The sequence below is a fragment of the Coregonus clupeaformis genome, unplaced genomic scaffold (assembly GCF_020615455.1).
Source record: "Coregonus clupeaformis isolate EN_2021a unplaced genomic scaffold, ASM2061545v1 scaf0604, whole genome shotgun sequence".
NCBI classification, from domain to species: Eukaryota; Metazoa; Chordata; class Actinopteri; order Salmoniformes; family Salmonidae; genus Coregonus; species Coregonus clupeaformis.
Genome location: NW_025534059.1, coordinates 95,501 through 115,080, shown reverse-complemented (window position 1 = coordinate 115,080; position 19,580 = coordinate 95,501). Strand labels below are relative to the sequence as shown.

Genomic DNA, 19,580 nt, shown 5'->3' with positions numbered 1-19,580 from the left:
CCCACAGCGGGACATAAATAACAGCCGCTCCAGCTCGAGCCAACGGCAGGCTCAGGACGGGAGTCCAGCAAACAATAGCTGCCCCATTGTTTAAGAAGACTGAGATCGATGCATCAACGTGATGATTGTCCTCTTTGTACAGATGAAGAGTGTACTTCTGTTTAATTGTTTAAACGATTCCCTTAAGATTGTTTTGCAACATGTGAAGGTAAGAAACTCAGTGGCACAACAGAAGCCATTTACAAAGATAATGTACTAGTGTAAGAAAGCCCTCCAACAATGTTTCATATTTTACTTGGTTTAAGTTTTACTTAGATTATGACATAATTGGCTTACATTATGAATTATTACTTACAGTGAGGGAAAAAAGTATTTGATCCCCTGCTGATTTTGTACGTTTGCCCACTGACAAAGAAATGATCAGTCTATAATTTTAATGGTAGGTTTATTTGAACAGTGAGAGACAGAATAACAACAACAAAATCCAGAAAAACGCATGTCAAAAATGTTATAAATTGATTTGCATTTTAATGAGGGAAATAAGTATTTGACCCCCTCTCAATCAGAAAGATTTCTGGCTCCCAGGTGTCTTTTATACAGGTAACGAGCTGAGATTAGGAATACACTCTTAAAGGGAGTGCTCCTAATCTCAGTTTGTTACCTGTATAAAAGACGCATGTCCACAGAAGCAATCAAACAGATTCCAAACTCTCCACCATGGCCAAGACCAAAGAGCTCTCCAAGGATGTCAGGGACAAGATTGTAGACCTACACAAGGCTGGAATGAGCTACAAGACCATCGCCAAGCAGCTGGTGAGAAGGTGACAACAGTTGGTGCGATTATTCGCAAATGGAAGAAGCACAAAATAACTGTCAATCTCCCTCGGCCTGGGGCTCCATGCAATTTCTCACCTCGTGGAGTTGCAATGATCATGAGAACGGTGAGGAATCAGCCCAGAACTACACGGGAGGATCTTGTCAATGATCTCAAGGCAGCTGGGACCATAGTCACCAAGAAAACAATTGGTAACACACTACGCCGTGAAGGACTGAAATCCTGCAGCACCCGCAAGGTCCCCCTGCTCAAGAAAGCACATATACAGGCCCGTCTGAAGTTTGCCAATGAACATCTGAATGATTCAGAGGAGAACTGGGTGAAAGTGTAGTGGTCAGATGAGACCAAAATCGAGCTCTTTGGTATCAACTCAACTCGCCGTGTTTGGAGGAGGAGGAATGCTGCCTATGACCCCAAGAACACCATCCCCACTGTCAAACATGGAGGTGGAAACATTATAATAATAATAATATGCCATTTAGCAGACGCTTTTATCCAAAGCGACTTACAGTCATGCGTGCATACATTTAAAAACATTTTGTGTATGGGTGGTCCCGGGGATCGAACCCACTACCTTGGCGTTACAAGCGCTGTGCTCTACCAGCTGAGCTACAGAGGACCACATTATGCTTTGGGGGTGGTTTTCTGCTAAGGGGACAACTTCACTGCATCAAAAGGACGATGGACGGGGCCATGTACCGTCAAATCTTGGGTGAGAACCTCATTCCCTCAGCCAGGGCATTGAAAATGGGTCGTGGATGGGTATTCCAGCATGACAATGACCCAAAACACACGGCCAAGGCAACAAAGGAGTGGCTCAAGAAGAAGCACATTAAGGTCCTGGAGTGGCCTAGCCAGTCTCCAGACCTTAATCCCATAGAAAATATGTGGAGGGAGCTGAAGGTTCGAGTTGCCAAACGTCAGCCAAGAAACCTTAATGACTTGGAGAAGATCTGCAAAGAGGAGTGGAACAAAATCCCTCATGAGATGTGTACAAGAAACGTCTGACCTCTGTGATTGCCAACAAGGGTTTTGCCACCAAGTACTAAGTCATGTTTTGCAGAGGGGTCAAATACTTATTTCCCTCATTAAAATGCAAATCAATTTAACATTTTTGACATGCGTTTTTCTTGATTTTTTTGTTGTTATTCTGCCTCTCACTGTTCAAATAAACCACCATTAAAATTATAGACTGATCATGTCTTTGTCAGTGGGAAAACGTACAAAATCAGCAGGGGATCAAATACTTTTTTCCCCTCACTGTACTAAATAATATATGTGTGAAATTTGTTTTGATTTAGAATGGACCATTATCATGCGCCTGTCTCAAAACAGGGGCAGTGGGAAAAAATAAATGTCTTCAATGCACTTAAATAGCGAAAGGAGGACGCTTTTCCCGTGGTTCATTTTCATGCCAGCCAGGTAGGCTATACTCCTGTTGTAAAGAAAAACAAGGTGCTTAATATTAGCAAAGTTGAGAAATAAATATAGTAGGCATAGCCTATACAAAGCTGATGGGATCCTCCTCTTTTTAGTAGAGGCCATCACTCTGTTTTCTCACGCAATTGCATAGCCTATAGAAATGTTGCGCAACATGAGCTCATGGGCTCTCATGAAGTGTTTGCTTAGATTTTCAAACACATTTGCATTGATGTCAGAGTGATTAAAGGGACAATGGAGTGCTGAGTACCAGGCAATTTGCAAGTATGGTAGGCTGCTAATGACCATCAGCAGCATCAGAGCTTCGAGAAGCCTAATTACCGTGACTAAACAGTTACGTGCCTTTATGACTCGTGACTGCCGGTGTGGCGGTAATATGGTCACCACAACAGCCCTACCCATGCCAAATCTTTTCAGTCTCCTGAGGGGGAATAGGCGTTGTTGTGCCCTCTTCACGACTGTCTTGGTGTGTTTGGACCATGATAGTTTGTTGGTGATGTGGACACCAAGGAATTTGAAGCTCCCAACCTGCTCCACTACAGCCCCGTCGATGAGAATGGGGGTGTGCTCGGCCCTCCTTTTCCTGTAGTCCACGATCATCTCCTTTGTCTTGATCACGTTGAGGGAGAGGTTGTTGTCCTGGCACCACACTGTCAGGTCTCTGACCTCCTCCCTATAGGCTGTCTCATCGTTGCTGGTGATCAGGCCTACCACCGTTGTGTCGTCAGCAAACTTAATGATGGTGTTGGAGTCGTGCTTGGCCACGCAGTCATGGGTGAACAGGGACTACAGGAGGGGACTGAGCATGCACCCTAGAGGGGCCCCCGTGTTGTGGATCAGCGTGGCAGATGTGTTGTTGCCTACCCTTACCACCTGGGGGCGGCCCGTCAGGAAGTCCAAGATCCAGTTGCAGAGGGAGGTGTTTAGTCCCAGGGTCCTTAGCTTAGTGATGAGCTTTGAGGGCACTATGGTGTTGAACGCTGAGCTGTAGTCAATGAATAGCATTCTTACGTAAGTGTTCCTCTTGTCCAGGTAGCAAAGGGCAGTGTGGAGTGCAATAGAGATTGCATCATCTGTGGATCTGTTGTGGTGGCATGGAAATTTGAGTGGGTCTAGGGTTTCTGGGATGATGGTGTTGATGTGAGCCATGACCAGCCTTTCAAAGCACTTCATGGCTACAGACATGAGTGCTACGGGTCGGTAGTCATTTAGGCAGGTTACCTTAGTGTTCTTGGGCACAGGGACTATGGTGGTCTGCTTGAAACATGTAGGTATTACAGACTCGGCCAGGGACAGGTTGAAGATGTCAGTGAAGACACTTGCCAGTTGGTCAGCGCATGCTCTGAGTGCACGTCCTTGTAATCAAGACACTTGGTAATCAAGGCACTTTTAATGAGAAAATGAATGCAGTTTATCAAACAGATTTGTAGTGGAGACATTAGTTTGTTTAATAAAAACAAAAGGGGACTTTTCATTCTAATACTTTTTTTCTCATTGAGACTCTCTAGTATAAATCGCATCTGATCTCACCCTATTCTACATAAATACGACAGCGCGTTATATCCAATATACACTTACTAAATATACCTACACATACCTACACACTAACAAACACCTACTGTACACGCCAAAATAGTTTAGTCAGGTTTGTCTGATTTATTACTTTTGACTTATCATAGCTGACTCATATTTACCCACAACAGCGTATTTATGTCCACCATGATGGATTTAACAACCATGAAGTCATTCTGTAACTACAGTATAGGACTCAAACGTAGTGGGGATGGGTAAACACTCCATGTTGAAAGTGTTTTTATTATCTGTGTGTACGTACCTGAGGGAGTGTATGTCTGTGTAATCTGTATCACCTGTCTCTTCCAGGAGGAGGAGGGTCCAGAGGTGATGCTGGTAAAGGAGGAGGGGTGTGAGGAGGGTCTGGGGAACACTGAGGGGACCATGGTCATAGAGGACAACCAGACTACACCTCCTCCTGAACCAACAGAGGAACCAGCAGAGCAGCACAGGACCACCACACACAATCAGTCTCACTGAGTTGAGCCCACTGTGAACTACTGTCTGAATGGTATTAGGTCAGGTTTTGATTAATTGTGTCTTAAGTGTGGGATCATGCCTTTGAATTATGAAACCATTAAAGAGTGTCAAGTAATCAAATAAACTAACATACACCTGTCAGCAACGGGTGTGGCTGAAATAGCCATATCCACTCATTTGAAGGGCCATACTTTTGGCCATGTAGTGTATTTTCTCACACTTTGGGCTGGATGTGTCAATGTGTAGTTCAACCATGCATAATCAATGAGCAGAATTACTGTCTTAACTCAATTAGCCACAAAATCCCCAATTTTGAAGCGACTGTTTTCTTGAAGTTTTGCCATTTTCCCCCACCTGGGCCAACCCCCTAGCAATTAAAGTTCTAGCGATGTACTTCAGCCCCTCGCAGCATTATCCAATGAGGTTGCAGGGCGGGCCCAACAGCTCAGTGGTCACAGCGAGAAAGAGAGATCAATGACGTGGAGCACATATCTGGACATATGTGACGTAGTACGCAATTTTCAGGGATCACTTTTGGCTCGTGAGTGCTAGTTTCAGAACTACTGGCAAGGTCATATGACATTGTGAACAGAATATGATCATTATAAGACATCATGTGCCTGTTGGGATGGAGTACTGTCTCATGCGGTCTCACGCTCTCAGGCCCCAGAGCCTTAGCATAGTATTTGAATAACTGAAGGAGTGGGATTATTTAGAATATTTTTTGTTTTTGTGGAATAATGTTATTTTCCGTTCCCCATAATGGAATGTAATTTTGTGCATTTTTTGTGCATTTTTTCACCCCCGTCCAGTTGGTGGCGGCAATACACCTTTTGCATGAAATTTGCCACAAAACCTCACCGAGAAGTAGTAAACGGAAGTAAGCGTTGACCATTTACAACTTTCACGTTAGCGTTTTTATTGTCGTTATTTAGACATTTATTAACAAAATGGAACTCTAAATATCACTAATTTAACTGCACAGCATCACATACTTGTCCAAGGTAGTCTTTCATTCGCGTTGGAGACAGGACTTGGTTGATAGATGTTATCTAGGTAACGCTAGCTGCAAACGTTACCTAACAATGGCTAACTGTGTCGTTTTTCACACTCAAATAGCCTCCATTATGGAGGTGCTAGCGAATGCAGCCGTGGCAAATATCTGTAAACTCGTAGACGACGACTATGCAGTGTTTCGTTTGGAAATAACTCAAAGCCAGAAAGAAAACAGGACATTGCGGAGGAAACTACAGCTACTGGAACTGAAGCAGGCACGGGAGCGCGCAGAGAGGACAATGCGAGAGCGCGCACTCGCCAGTCGTCCCAGTAGTGTCAAGATCATTGACCGACATAGAGGAATGGCAAGAGGTACATTTTCCAAGGCCGCGGTGGCCGTCGCGGTTCATATAGCTCAGTGCCTGTCGCCCCGTTCCCCTCTGTGCATGTGTCTTTAGATGTGTTAACCACATATGCTTAACCAGCCGAGGCTGCGGTTTTTGGATACTATGCAATAATTCACCTGATTATCTTGCACAAAGACACAATAGGGTCATTCTACGTATTTTTTCCCCAAAATGAGCTTAACCGAAACCATTCTATTTAGAGCTCGATTCATTATGTTCCATGCATTACATTGTTTTAAGTGAGTAAATAATAGATAATGCAGTAAATCAATAATCTGTTTAGAATATGATATTGGGTTGTTCCATTTGATTTCAATCACTTTTTTTGACCACACCCCTTTTGATTTGAACGAAACTTTCTATACATATTTGCTCATGGTAGAAAGTAACTTTTTGGACCTGAATGCCAAAACATTTAGGAGATAGATGTGCTCAAAGTTGACCCGATTTGCATACCTCACCCTAATATGCGACATCCATGTCTTCATCACTGGAAAATATAAACGATAGAGTTTTATATGATTTCAAAACTTACAAACAGGGTTGTCAAAATATTTTATAATTTCTTAATGAAACATTTTTTTTAAATTAGAATGGACTTTTTGTTACCCATTAATGTAAATTATCTAAAAATGCGTAAAATGTGATACTTACTCAGACCAGTTAATTTCTGACTACTTCTATCATGGGCAAATATGTATAAAAGTTTAGTCCAAATTAAAGGGTGTTAGATTAAAATATGATTGAAATCAAATGGAACGACCCAATATCATATTCTAACTAAATTCTTGATTTACTGCATTTCCCATTATTTACTAATTGAAAACAATGTGATGCATGGAACATAATCAATCAATAGTATATCAAGAAGTTATGAAAAGGGTTACCTTACATCCTTGCCAATATACCATTAAGCATTGAAAGTAGCTAAACTAAACACCTCTTTTCCCCCAATCACTCTCTCAGGTGAAGGACATCTCACTGGAGGCCACAGGAGCTTTGTGAAGCCAGCGGGACACAATACATGGAGAGATGACCAACCAATCACTGTTGATGAGGGGAGTGGAACCTCAACCCAGCATGTTATTATGATAGAGGTTAGTGTCATAGTGTGACATAAAAAATTACAGTTACTTTGTAAATCAAATGCCAGTTTATTTCAGGAAGGCTCCCCTCAGGTATTCACTTGCTTACATCTACATCCTTATGTATCTGCCAAAAGGGAGCTTGTGAGACTTCCCCACGACATTGTTATCCAATTCAACTCATATACCGGTAATAACCTCTCTTCCTGTGTCAGTCTGTAGATGCAGAGGCTGCAGGTCCTGGGGTCAAGCAGGAGAGGTCTGAAGGAGAGGAGGACCCACGGCACAGCAGAGACACCCAGACTCAAGCGGCTGTAGAGCCCCATGTAGCCACAAAGGACCCCACCACCGCCCCAGTGCCGCCCAGCACCCGACGCAGAATCACGGAGGTCAGTGGAACGCAGAACGCCGTCCTCAAGTCAGAGACAGACACGGATACTTTAACTGTAACACACAGGCTCTTACAGACAGGATCTGACCACAGATCAGACCCAGAGAGACTGGGGCTGAGGAGACTGGGCTGTCCTCCTGCTACCAGCTCAGAATACTTACCGGTATTTCACCAGAGCCAGAGGATGGTTAATTCCTGTGGAGATGGTGATGGTGATACGTTAGACACTGGCGGTGATGATCTGTCATGTTCTTACACTACAGAGATGGACCCTGGCAACATGCCCTTGGATTTAGAGACACAGACTGATCTGTCTAGAGGGGACTGGAACCGGTACAGTAGTAGTGTATACTCTGAAGGGTGCCTAGATAAGAAAGGGGAGGGTCTGGTCATAGATGAAGTGACTGTGAAAGTGGAGGGCGACGCTCCTCCCACATGGAATGCAGATAGTCACCTAGGAGACGGACACTCACAGGGCAGAGATTTCTTAGATTACAGGAAAAGCTTAGAGAAAAATCAAAATGTCACGACCCACTCCCCTTTACACACACTCAGGGATCATGAGCCAGTGTCCACGTTGATTGGACCTTCCGATTTACACGATTGCGTCCTTTTCGATCAGGTATTGAACTCAAAGGGCCAAAGGTCCAAGGCTCAGGGAGGTAGAGCAACATCAGGCAATAGTAAAGAGAAACGGTTCCTCTGCATATTCTGTAACAAGGGCTTCAGCTGCCTCCAGAAAGTTGAGATCCACCAGAGGGTCCACACAGGGGTGAAACCCTATAGCTGTAACCAGTGTCATATGCGCTTCGCTGAGGCTGGCAACCTGAAGAGGCACCAGAGGGTCCACACAGGGGAGAAACCCTTCGGCTGTACCCAGTGTCACATGCGCTTCACCCAGGCTGGTCACCTGAAGAGACACCAGAGGGTCCACACAGGGGAGAAATCCTACAGCTGACCCCATTGTGAGAAGAGATTCTGTTGCCAGCACCAGCTGAAGATGCACCTGAAGGGCCACATGGGCAAAAGGCCGTTCGCATTTTCAAACACTGCATTAAAGACAACGATGAATTTTCATTATTGTCAGCAAAAAATATAATTTGGGGGCCTCCCGAGTGGTGCAGCGGTCTAAGGCACTACAGACCCGGGTTCGATCCCAGGCTGTGTCACAACCGGCTGTGATCTGGAGTCCCATAGGGTGGCGCACAATTGGCACAGCATCGTCCGGGTTAGGGGAGGGTTTGGCCGGGGGGGCTTTACTTGGCTCATCGCGCTCTAGCCACTCCTTGTGGCGGGCCGGGCGCCTGCAGGCTGACTTCGGTCATCAGTTGAACAGTGTTTCCTCCGACACATTGGTGCGGCTGGCTTCCGGGTTAAGTGGGCGGGTGTTAAGAAGCGCTATTTGGCGGGTCATGTTTCGGTGGGAAATACACCCAAATTGAGATGGTTTGGGATGAGTCGGACCACAGAGTGAAGGAAAGCAGCCAACAAGTGCTCAGCATATGTGGGAACTCCTTCAAGACTGTTGGAAAAGCATTCCAGGTGAAGCTGGTTGAGAGAATGCCAAGAGTGTGCAAAGCTGTCATCAAGGCAAAGGGTTGCTATTTGAAGAATCTCAAATACATAGTTTTGATGTCTTCACTATTATTCTACAATGTAGAAAATAGTAAAACAATTAAGAAAAACCCTTGAATGAGTAGGTGTTCTAAAACTTTTGACCGGTAGTGTATATAATTTGGAATAACGAGAGTAACAGATTTCAGTGTTGAATGTTCCTGGGTAGAATATTGCATCCAGACATTGTGTGATATACACCAAGTGTACAAAACATTAAGGACACCTGCTCCATGACATAGACTGACCAGGTGAAAGCTATGATCCCTTATTGATATCACTGTTTAAATCCACTTCAATCATTCTAGATGAAGGGGAGGAGACAGGTTAAAGAAGGATTTTTAAGCCTTGAGAAAATTCAGATATGGATTGTGTATTTGTGCCATTCAGAGGGTGAATGGGCAAGACAAAATATATAAGTGCCTTTGAAAGGGGTATGGTAGTAGGTGCCAGGCGCACCGGTTTGTGTCAAGAACTGCAACGCTGCTGGATTTTTCATGCTCAACAGTTTTCCATGTGCATCAAGAATGGTCCACCACCAAAAGGACATTCAGCCAACTTGAAATGACTGTGGGAAGAATTGGAGTCAACATGCATCCCTGTGGAACGCTTTCGACACCTTGTAGAGTCCATTCCCCAACAAATTGAGGCTGATCTGAGGGCAAAAGGCGGGGGTGCAACTCAATATTAGGAAGGTGTCAATGTTTTGTACACTCAGTGTATGAGGCATATATGAGCCTAAAATGTATATATTGTGTTTGATTCTAACATGTTTTGACTCAGGGGTTGAATACCTATCTAATCAAGTGTTTTATTTTTCATATTATTATTTTTTACAAATGTTAGAATTTTTCTTCCACTTTGACATTAGACTATTTTGTGTAGATCATTGACCATTTTTTAAAAACAATTAAATCCATTTGAATCCCACTTTGTAACACAACTAAATATGGAAAAAGTAAAGGGGTGTGAATACTTTCTGAAGGCACTACTTCATTTCTATAAGGTGATATATTGTATTTGTACTGTGTAGGCTATATGATGTTCACAAATGCCTATTTCATTACTTCCATTAACCTACTTAATTTTTTTACCAAGACACTTTCAATTAGAAAATTAATGCTGTTTATCAAGCAGATTTGTAGTTGAGACATGTGCATGTGTGGTTTTCATATGGTGTATTTAAAATGTGTTTGTTTAATAAAAACAAAATGGGACTTTTCAGACTCTCTTTAGGATAAATCGCATCTGATCTCACCCTATTCTGCATAAACACAACAGTTATAACCAATATACACTTACTACACATACCCACACACTAACAAACACCTACTGTTCACATCAAAATAGTTTAGTCAGGATTGTCTGATGATGACTTTTGACTTATCATAGTTGACTTATTTTTACCCACAACATCATATTTATGTCCACCATGATGGGTTTAACAACAATGAAGTAATTCTGTAACTACAGTATAGGACTCAAACGTAGTGGGGATGGGTAAACACTCCATGTTGAAAGTGTGTTTATTATCTGTGTGTGTACATACCTGAGGGAGTGTATGTCTGTGTCGCCTGTCTCTTCCAGGAGGAGGAGGTAAATCGCTGGTGAAGGAGTCAACCAGACTACACCTCCTCCCGAACCAGCTGAGCAGCACAGGGCCACCACACACAATCAGTCTCACTGAGGTGAGCCCACTGTGAACTACTGTCTGAATAGTATTAGGTCAGGTCTTGATTAAATTTGTCTTAAGTGTGGTATCATGCCTTTGAATGATGAAACCATTAAAGAGTGTCAAGTAATCAAATCAATGAACATGTTTGCATAGTACTCATAGCAATCCCTCATTGCCCAATCAGAAGATGCAGGGTGCTCATATCAGATGTCTTGATCCAACATCCTCTCACTCTGTATCGCTTACAGTCAGTAGACATGGAGGATGGAAAGCCTGATCTGCTGCTGGTCAAAGAGGAGACAATAGAAGACGGACCAGAGAGCATTGATCTGCTGAGTGGACTAAAGATGGGGGAGCAAGGTAAGGGAGAAATACATATACAGAACATAATAGATATACTTCAATGGGAATAGTGATTCACCTACATAAAATGAAATCATTACAACGTATGTTTTCATACTAAAACAAACAATGTATGAACTTGACCAGGTAATTGACCAAAAAACTCCATATGTAGAGTTTTCTCTGCCATGTTTGTAAAGTCTATTTTGTAACCTCTTCCTGCAGGTGGTTGGCTGGAGGATGACAGAGGAGACTGGGCGGCCAGCTTGGATTCCCAGACCCAGACCAGTGCAGCCAAGGGTCCAGGGGACAACATCACTGATCAGGCCAGGACCAGAGGCGACATAGTGGAGGTCAGTGGATGGGACAGCGTCCTCAACTCTGGGCTGGGGAACAACACTGTTAACCACTACCAGAAACAGACAGTCGAACACAAAACAACAACCAAACTTAGTCTCCATGACAACAGACTGGCTAAGACCAGGGCAAGGCGTAGATTTGGTCTGCGGGGACGGGGACGTGTCCGTATGCGGCGGGAGAGAACAGACACAGACTCGGCTAGCGATGCTCCGTCCTGCTCCTGTAGTTGTGATTCAGAGAGACTGATGGCGCCTCAGGTTAACCCCCTAACAGATGCTGCGTTCAGCCTGCCTTCTATAGGATCTATCAACTGGAACATGGACCCTGCGACAACACAGACACTCGCTGGCCTTCATCCTCCTCACACTCTCCTAATGTTAAACCAGACCTCAGACAATGCTAGTGCCTCAACACTAAATGGCTACACAAACCCATTAACAAATGACAGTAGTAGAGACGAAATCTGTAAAGATGGCAGCGCCAAAGATAAGCACTTCCCATGTTAGTTCTGTGGGAAAGCTTTCAGTTTTCCAAAACAGGTGGAGAGCCACCAGAGGATGCACAGGGGGAAGAAGCTGTTCAGCTGCCACCTATGCCGGGGCAGTTTCTCCCACTCATCCATTCTGAAGAGGCATCAGAGGGTCCACACGGGAGAAACCCTACAGCTGCCCCGGTTCTCCTGCCAGCACGAGCTGAAGATGCACCTGAAGGTCCCCACGGGAGACAGGCCGTTCCTGTACGCACTGCGGGAAGAGGTTCTCAGAGAGGAGCTACCTCAGGATACACCAGCAGAAAATGCACATGTATAGGGAACTGGATGAGGTGAACTGAGGAAAGAATGAGTATGATGAGGCAGAGTAGATGATATGCTAAAATGACAAAAAAAAAAAAATTGTGATCGTTGGTGTGATGATGTCTGTAAAAATGCTTCACTGATGAAAAGTGTCATGTTTACCTGACATAAAGTAGTGACGGTGTGTGTAATATAATTTTGAACCTTTTCCAGAGTATTCTCAAATGAATTTGACCCAAGTGAGTTTAATCAAAGTGAGGGTACCAGATTTACAGAAAAGGTAAAGTGTTACCATAGTGAGAAAAGTTATTCTACTTGTCATGTATCGTTTTGTGCAATAAATGTACTGTACTTCACGTTACGAGTGTATGACCATTTTGTTGAAGTTAAAAACAAAACTGACACTGTGCTGACTGACTTTTTTACATTTTCATTTCAGGGACTGAGTTTCCCTTATCTCAGACGAACCAAAACATCAACACAATGGCTCCATATTGTTAGGTACTTGAATCACAGTGTTAGAGATGGGCTTGACTGTGGTTAACATTTTATAATATCATGTCATGTTTCTGTGTGTACAGCAAAGAGTTTCTTATATAAACCTTCATGCTTTTCTGTACAATCGTTGTTTGCAGTCTGCAGTCCATGAAGACCTGCTGATATCCAGTGTAATTTTATTTTTTATTTTTATTTGCTTAGTAGTACATAATTAAAGGCGCTGCATGGTCAATCCGATATCTGCATTGGCCGTGCATCATTTACGGTGATACGGCCTCTGCAGAAGTCAGGGCATTCATATGTCTTCGCAGAGCTGTTGTCAAGGACGTGAGTTTGTGTTTATACAGGACCTCCCGCCCCCACCTACCGTCAACCAATCATGTCAATGCGGAGCTATATGGAGCTTTACGGAGCCCTCCGCATTGTTAGAAAATTTGGGAGGCACACAGCGATGCGGTACGGAGCTCAATTTGGCCTCTGCGTGCCTTCGGAGGCTCCGCAATTGCATCGCACCCTCCAAAAGGCGTCTCCGACCACTTTTTCGGATCAAGCATAAATTGGCTTTTACTGGTGGGAGAGAGCTTACCTCTGAGGTGGCTGGTCACAAAACCTGGCCCCGGATCAGTACCATGGATCAGGAGCCATTGATATTCCTCCCAATTCGGAACCAGTCTCACTGACGGCAGATTTTGGGCGGAGTAAACCATCTTGCTTTCTCTTCAGTGTAAAATGAAGTAGATCATGTTTAAACTTCAAAGTTGGAGAGACGGTACATGAGTGCAACACCAGAGTGCTCAAGGATAAGCTTGGCTAGGAGAGAGGTGGCGCGCGTTTCGAATAGCAAACAATCAAACTTTACTCGGTGTGGCGGCGGTTCGGCACGGCTGTGCTGTGACCAGAGATGGTAGGAGATAGTTATGGAGGAGAAACCGATGCTAGTATGGAGCATAGTGGTGCAAGGAAAGGAGGGAGAGGGAAAAAGAAAGAAAGCAGGAAGTAATACCGGTAGTAGGGGTTTGAAGGGGAGCGAGAGGTCTATGGAAACAGAGATAATTAAGAAAAGGAAGCTTGAGGCCAGCAACGTAGTTTAACGCCAGCGGCAGTTCGGCGGTAGAGAGTGGCGAGGAGGAAGGGCAAGCTACGCTGCGAGAAGATCAATCAGGTGAGGAGCAAAAAGTGACTGAAGTTTGGGGAGGAAGGGGGAGTTAGAACTATGAATCTGATTAGGTTGACGTCTGTGATTAAATATATGATTGGGGAAGTTGTAAATGCTGAAGTGCTAAGATATGGGAGCTTGTTGGTGTTCTGTAAGGCCACAGTGCAGAGGGGAAAAGCCCTCAAAGTGAAGCAAATGGGGAGGTATAAAGTTTTGTCGAGCAGCATGCCTGACCAAGCAGTGGGCTAATGGGGTGATAACAGGAGTGCCCGCAAATATTAGCATTAGAGTAAGTGAAAACCTGAGAGGAGGCGTTCTAGTGAAAGGTCAAAGACTCCAAAAAAACATGTGATGGAGTGAAGGTAGACAGCCAGTCTATTCTGTTACACTTCGAAGACTGGGTACTGCCAAATAAAGTAACCATAGGATATGAGTTATTACGTGAGGGCCTAAGTACCGAAGCCTTTATTAAGATGAAATAACTGCCAGAGGTTTGGGCATGTGGCAGCAGCCTGTAAGGAGAAAAAGAGGTGTGTCAGGTGTGGAGGGGAGCGTGAGTATGGGAAGTATGGGGATGGCGTACAACCAAAGTTCTGCAGCTGTGGGGGTGCTCACAGTGTGGCGTATGGTGGGTGTGAAGCAATGAAACAAGCAGTGGAGGTGCAACAAGTGAGAGTGGAGAGAAGGGTGTCATGCTGAGGCAGTGAGGATGGTCCAGGCCCAGGGAATCTCAGGTTCAAGGGAGAAAAAGGTTAAGAGCACCTAGACCGGGGACCTCGGGGCAGGTGGGTGGAGACATGGTATATGTAAACAAGAGAAAACTGGTGATATTCATAGCAGAAGCAATAAATAGCACCGGTAAAGTGGAGTCTAAAACAGAGAGGATACAGCTAATAGTGAAAGCAGCTGGGAGACATCTGGATATGACAGGGCTGACATGGGAAGAGGTTCAAGATGACCTCAATCAGCCGAGGCAGGAGTCATGCATTACTGGATCTCCCTCATGAAAAATTACTACTGAATTACTACACAAAACCTACTCGAGCATGTATGTAGAGACTTGTAGGGATTGTGTAGTGAATGTGTAGTTTATGCACAACTCAAGATACACAAGTAGAGTTTTGCCGCGTTCAGTAGGAAAACAGTAGTGTTTCTTGTAGTAATCAGGTAGATTTTTACTACTTGATGTTGGTAGTAAATACAGTGCCTTCAGAAAGTATTCCACAATTTGTTGTATTACAGCCTGAATTCAAAATGGATTACCATTTTTTTTTATATCACCCATCTACACACAATACACCATAATGACAAAGTGAAATCATGTTTTTAGAACTTTTTGCAAATGTATTGAAAATGTTTAATTTACATAAGTATTCACATCCCTGAGTCAATACTTTGTATAAGCACCTTTGGCAGCGATTACAGCTGTGGGTCTTTTGGGGTAAGTCTCTTTTTGGGTAACATTTGCCCATTATTCTTTTCAAACTTCTTCAAGCTCTGTTAAATTGGTTGTTGATCATTGCTTGACAACCATTTTCAGGTCTTGCCATAGATTTTCAAGTAGATTTAAGTGAAAACTGTAACTCGGCAACTCAGGAACATTCACTGTCTTCTTGGTAAGCAACTCCAGCATAGATTTGTCCTTGTGTTTTAGGTTATTGTCCTGCTGAAAGGTGAATTATTCTCCCATAATCTGGTGGAAAGCAGACTGAACCAGGTTTTCCTCTAGGATTTTGCCTGTGCTTAGCTCCATTCTGTTTAATTTTTATCCTGAAAAACTCCCCAGTCCTTAACGATTACAAGCATATAACATGATGCAGTCAGCCCTATGCTTGAAAATCGGGAGAGTGGTACTCAGTAATGTGTTGTATTGGATTTGCCCCAAACATAACACTTTGTATTCGGGACAAAAAGTTAATTGCTTTACCACATTTTTTGCAATATTACTTTAGTGCCTTGTTGCAAACAGGATGCATGTTTTGGAATATTTGTATTCTGTACAGGCTTCCTTCTTTTCACTCTGTCAATTAGGTTAGTATTGTGGACTAACAATAAAGTCACCATTGGCCTCATGGTGAACTCCCTGAGCGGTTTCCTTCCTCTCTGGCAACTGAGTTATAAAGGACGCCTGTATCTTTGTAGTAACTGGGTGTAATCATACACCATCCAAAGTTTAATTAATAACTTCACCATACTCAAAGGGCTATTCAATGTGTTTTGTTTTTTTACCCATCTACTAATAGGTGCCCTTCTTTGCGAGGCATTGGAAAACCTCCCTGGTCTTTGTGGTTGAATCTGTGTTTGAAATTCGCTGCTCAACTGAGGGACCTTACTTTCAGATAATTGTATGTCTGGGGTACAGAGATGAGGTAGTCATTCACAAATCATGTTAAACACTGTTATTCCACACAGAGTGAGTGCACTTATTATGTGACTTGCTAAGCACATTTTTACTCCTGAACTTATTTAGGCTTGCCATAACAAAGGGGTTGAATACTTACTGACTGAAGACAGATGGAAATGGCCAAGTGATGGAAAGTCTCAGAGAAGTGAAAAAGCTGGTGTGCCTGAATGATGGATGAGGGACCAGGATTGATGCAGTCACATGAAATGAGTCTGTCTAGGTAGGTGGGTGTTGGAATGGAATGGAAAAATGAGATCAGTTCCAAGAGTTGAGTGAGCAGGTGATGGCTCTGGTGGATATGAGAGGGGATGTGGATAGCGTGAATAACTGCATGAGAGCAGCATAAGTGGGGGCAACTACTGAGGCTATACCTCAGAGATTAGGGAGGAGGGCGAGGAAAGCAGTCCCATGGTGGACAGAGGAGTGTAGGGCAGCTGTGAGGAGTAGGAACAGGGCATTCAGAGTACTGAAAAGGACCCATAGTATAAGCAGGCCCAGGCCCTGGTAAGAACTATACGTCAGGCAAAAAGGGTATGTTTGCATTGTTTCTGTGATACCATTGGGAGGGCGACACCCGTGGGAGAAGTGTGTGGGATGATCAAGAGGATGAGTGGGGTCAGAAGGGAGTGGGATTATCCAGTGTTGACGAGTGGGGAGGATATGGTAGTAACAGATGAGGAGAAGGCAGAGAGGATGGCCAAAGCATTTGTCCAAGTGCATAGCTCAGCTAATCTGTCAGAGGTGGGGCAGAGGGGGGAGAGAGAACGAGAGAGGAGCAACCTGGAGTTCTGGACAGGAGGGAGGATGTAAATGATGCGTTGAATGCACCATTTACCATGGCAGAGATGAAGAAAGCAATAGGCAAGTCTCAGTTAACTTCACCTGGGAAAGATGAGGTGTGCTATGTCATATTGGCCCATCTCAGCGATGAGGCGCTGGATAATGTATTGGGCCTGTGCAACAGAGTGTGGGAGGAAGGGAAACTACCGGCCAGCTGGAAGGAGGCAGTAGTGGTGCCAATACGGAAGCCCAATGAGGCCAACAAGCTATCGGCCAATAGCCCTAACATTTCATGTACAGTGCATTCGGAAAGTACTCAGACCAGACCCCTTGACTTTTTCCGCATTTCATTACAGCCTTATTATTTTCTTCATCAATCTACACACAATACCCCATAATGACAAAGCAAAAACAGGTTTATAGATATTTTTGCAAATGTATTACAAATAAAAAACTGAAATACCTTATTTACATAAGTATTCAGACACTTTGCTATGATACTCGAAATTGAGCTCAGGTGAATCCTGTTTCCATTGATCATCCTTGATGTTTCTACAACTTGATTGGAGTCCATCTGTGGTAAATTCAATTGATTGGACATGATTTGGAAAGTCACACACCTGTCTATACAGTGGGGAGAACAAGTATTTGATACACTGCCGATTTTGCAGGTTTTCCTACTTACAAAGCATGTAGAGGTCTGTAATTTTTATCATAGGTACACTTCAACTGTGAGAGACGGAATCTAAAACAAAAATCCTGAAAATCACATTGTATGATTTTTAAGTAATTAATTTGCATTTTATTGCATGACATAAGTATTTGATACATCAGAAAAGCAGAACTTAATATTTGGTACAGAAACCTTTGTTTGCAATTACAGAGATCATACGTTTCCTGTAGGTCTTGACCAGGTTTGCACACACTGCAGCAGGGATTTTGGCCCACTCCTCCATACAGACCTTCTCCAGATCCTTCAGGTTTCGGGGGCTGTCGCTGGGCAATACGGACTTTCAGCTCCCTCCAAAGATGTTCTATTGGGTTCAGGTCTGGAGACTGGCTAGGCCACTCCAGGACCTTGAGATGCTTCTTACGGAGCCACTCCTTAGTTGCCCTGGCTGTGTGTGTCGGGTCGTTGTCATGCTGGAAGACCCAGCCACGACCCATCTTCAATGCTCTTACTGAGGGAAGGAGGTTGTTGGCCAAGATCTCGCGATACATGGCCCCATCCATCCTCCCCTCAATACGGTGCAGTCGTCCTGTCCCCTTTGCAGAAAAGCATCCCCAAAGAATGATGTTTCCACCTCCATGCTTCACGGTTGGGATGGTGTTCACTCATCCTTCTTCTTCCTCCAAACACGGCGAGTGGAGTTTAGACCAAAAAGCTATATTTTTGTCTCATCAGACCACATGACCTTCTCCCATTCCTCCTCTGGATCATCCAGATGGTCATTGGCAAACTTCAGACGGGCCTGGACATGCGCTGGCTTGAGCAGGGGGGACCTTGCGTGCGCTGCAGGATTTTAATCCATGACGGCGTAGTGTGTTACTAATGGTTTTCTTTGAGACTGTGGTCCCAGCTCTCTTCAGGTCATTGACCAGGTCCTGCCGTGTAGTTCTGGGCTGATCCCTCACCTTCCTCATGATCATTGATGCCCCACGAGGTGAGATCTTGCATGGAGCCCCAAACCGAGGGTGATTGACCGTCATCTTGAACTTCTTCCATTTTCTAATAATTGCGCCAACAGTTGTTGCCTTCACACCAAGCTGCTTGCCTATTGTCCTGTAGCCCATCCCAGCCTTGTGCAGGTCTACAATTTTATCCTTGATGTCCTTACACAGCTCTCTGGTATTGGCCATTGTGGAGAGGTTGGAGTCTGTTTGATTGAGTGTGTGGACAGGTGTCTTTTATACAGGTAACGAGTTCAAACAGGTGCAGTTAATATAGGTAATGAGTGGAGAACAGGAGGGCTTCTTAAAGAAAAACTAACAGGTCTGTGAGAGCCGGAATTCTTACTGGTTGGTAGGTGATCAAATACTTATGTCATGCAATAAAATGCAAATTAATTACTTGATGAAAACCTGCTCCAGAGCGCTCAGGACCTCAGACTGGGGCGAAGGTTCACCTTCCAACAGGACAACAACCCTAAGCACACAGCCAAGACCACGCAGGAGCGGTTTCGGGACAAGTCTCTGAATGTCCTTGAGTGGCCCAGCCAGAGCCCGGACTTGAACCCGATCTAACATCTCTGGAGAGACCTGAAAATAGCTGTGCAGCGACGCTCCCCATCCTACCTGATAGAGCTTGAGAGAATCTGCAGAGAAGAATGGATGAAACTCCCCAAATATAGGTGTGCCAAGCTTGTAGCGTCATACCCAAGAAGACTCGAGGCTGTAATCGCTGCCAAAGGTGCTTCAACAAAGTACTGAGAAAAGGGTCTGAATACTTATGTAAATGTGATATTTCAGTATTTTTTTTGATAAATTAGCAACAATTTCTAAAAACCTGTTTTTGCTTTGTCATTATGGGGTATTGTGTAGATTGATGAGGGGAAACAACGATTTAATCAATTTTAGAATAAGGCTGTAACATAACAAAATGTGGAAAAAGTAAAAGGGTCTGAATACTTTCCGAATGCACTGTATGTAAGATTATGGAACACATGATTACGGAGGGACTAACTTAGTCCTGGAGGGCAGGGGGTTAATATCGCCACATCAGAGTGGGTTCAGGAAGGGAAACTATCGACCA

The 19,580-nt window shown here is 44.1% G+C and overlaps 2 protein-coding genes across 2 annotated transcripts; both read left to right on the top strand.

The window, feature by feature from the left end:
* Positions 1 to 6,817: 6,817 nt before the first annotated feature.
* LOC121562457 (zinc finger protein 184-like) lies at positions 6,818 to 8,372 on the top strand. Its single transcript, XM_041874720.2, has 2 exons — positions 6,818 to 6,827; positions 7,031 to 8,372. Exons 1-2 carry the CDS (start codon positions 6,819 to 6,821, stop codon positions 8,162 to 8,164), a joined length of 1,143 nt encoding a protein of 380 aa, XP_041730654.1. The 5' UTR covers position 6,818; the 3' UTR covers positions 8,165 to 8,372.
* A 2,447-nt stretch (positions 8,373 to 10,819) lies between these two features.
* On the top strand, positions 10,820 to 11,992 carry LOC123485180. The gene is made up of 2 exons (XM_045216087.1): positions 10,820 to 10,855; positions 11,063 to 11,992. Exons 1-2 carry the CDS (start codon positions 10,843 to 10,845, stop codon positions 11,701 to 11,703), a joined length of 654 nt encoding a protein of 217 aa, XP_045072022.1. The 5' UTR covers positions 10,820 to 10,842; the 3' UTR covers positions 11,704 to 11,992.
* The last annotated feature ends 7,588 nt before the right edge of the window (positions 11,993 to 19,580 follow it).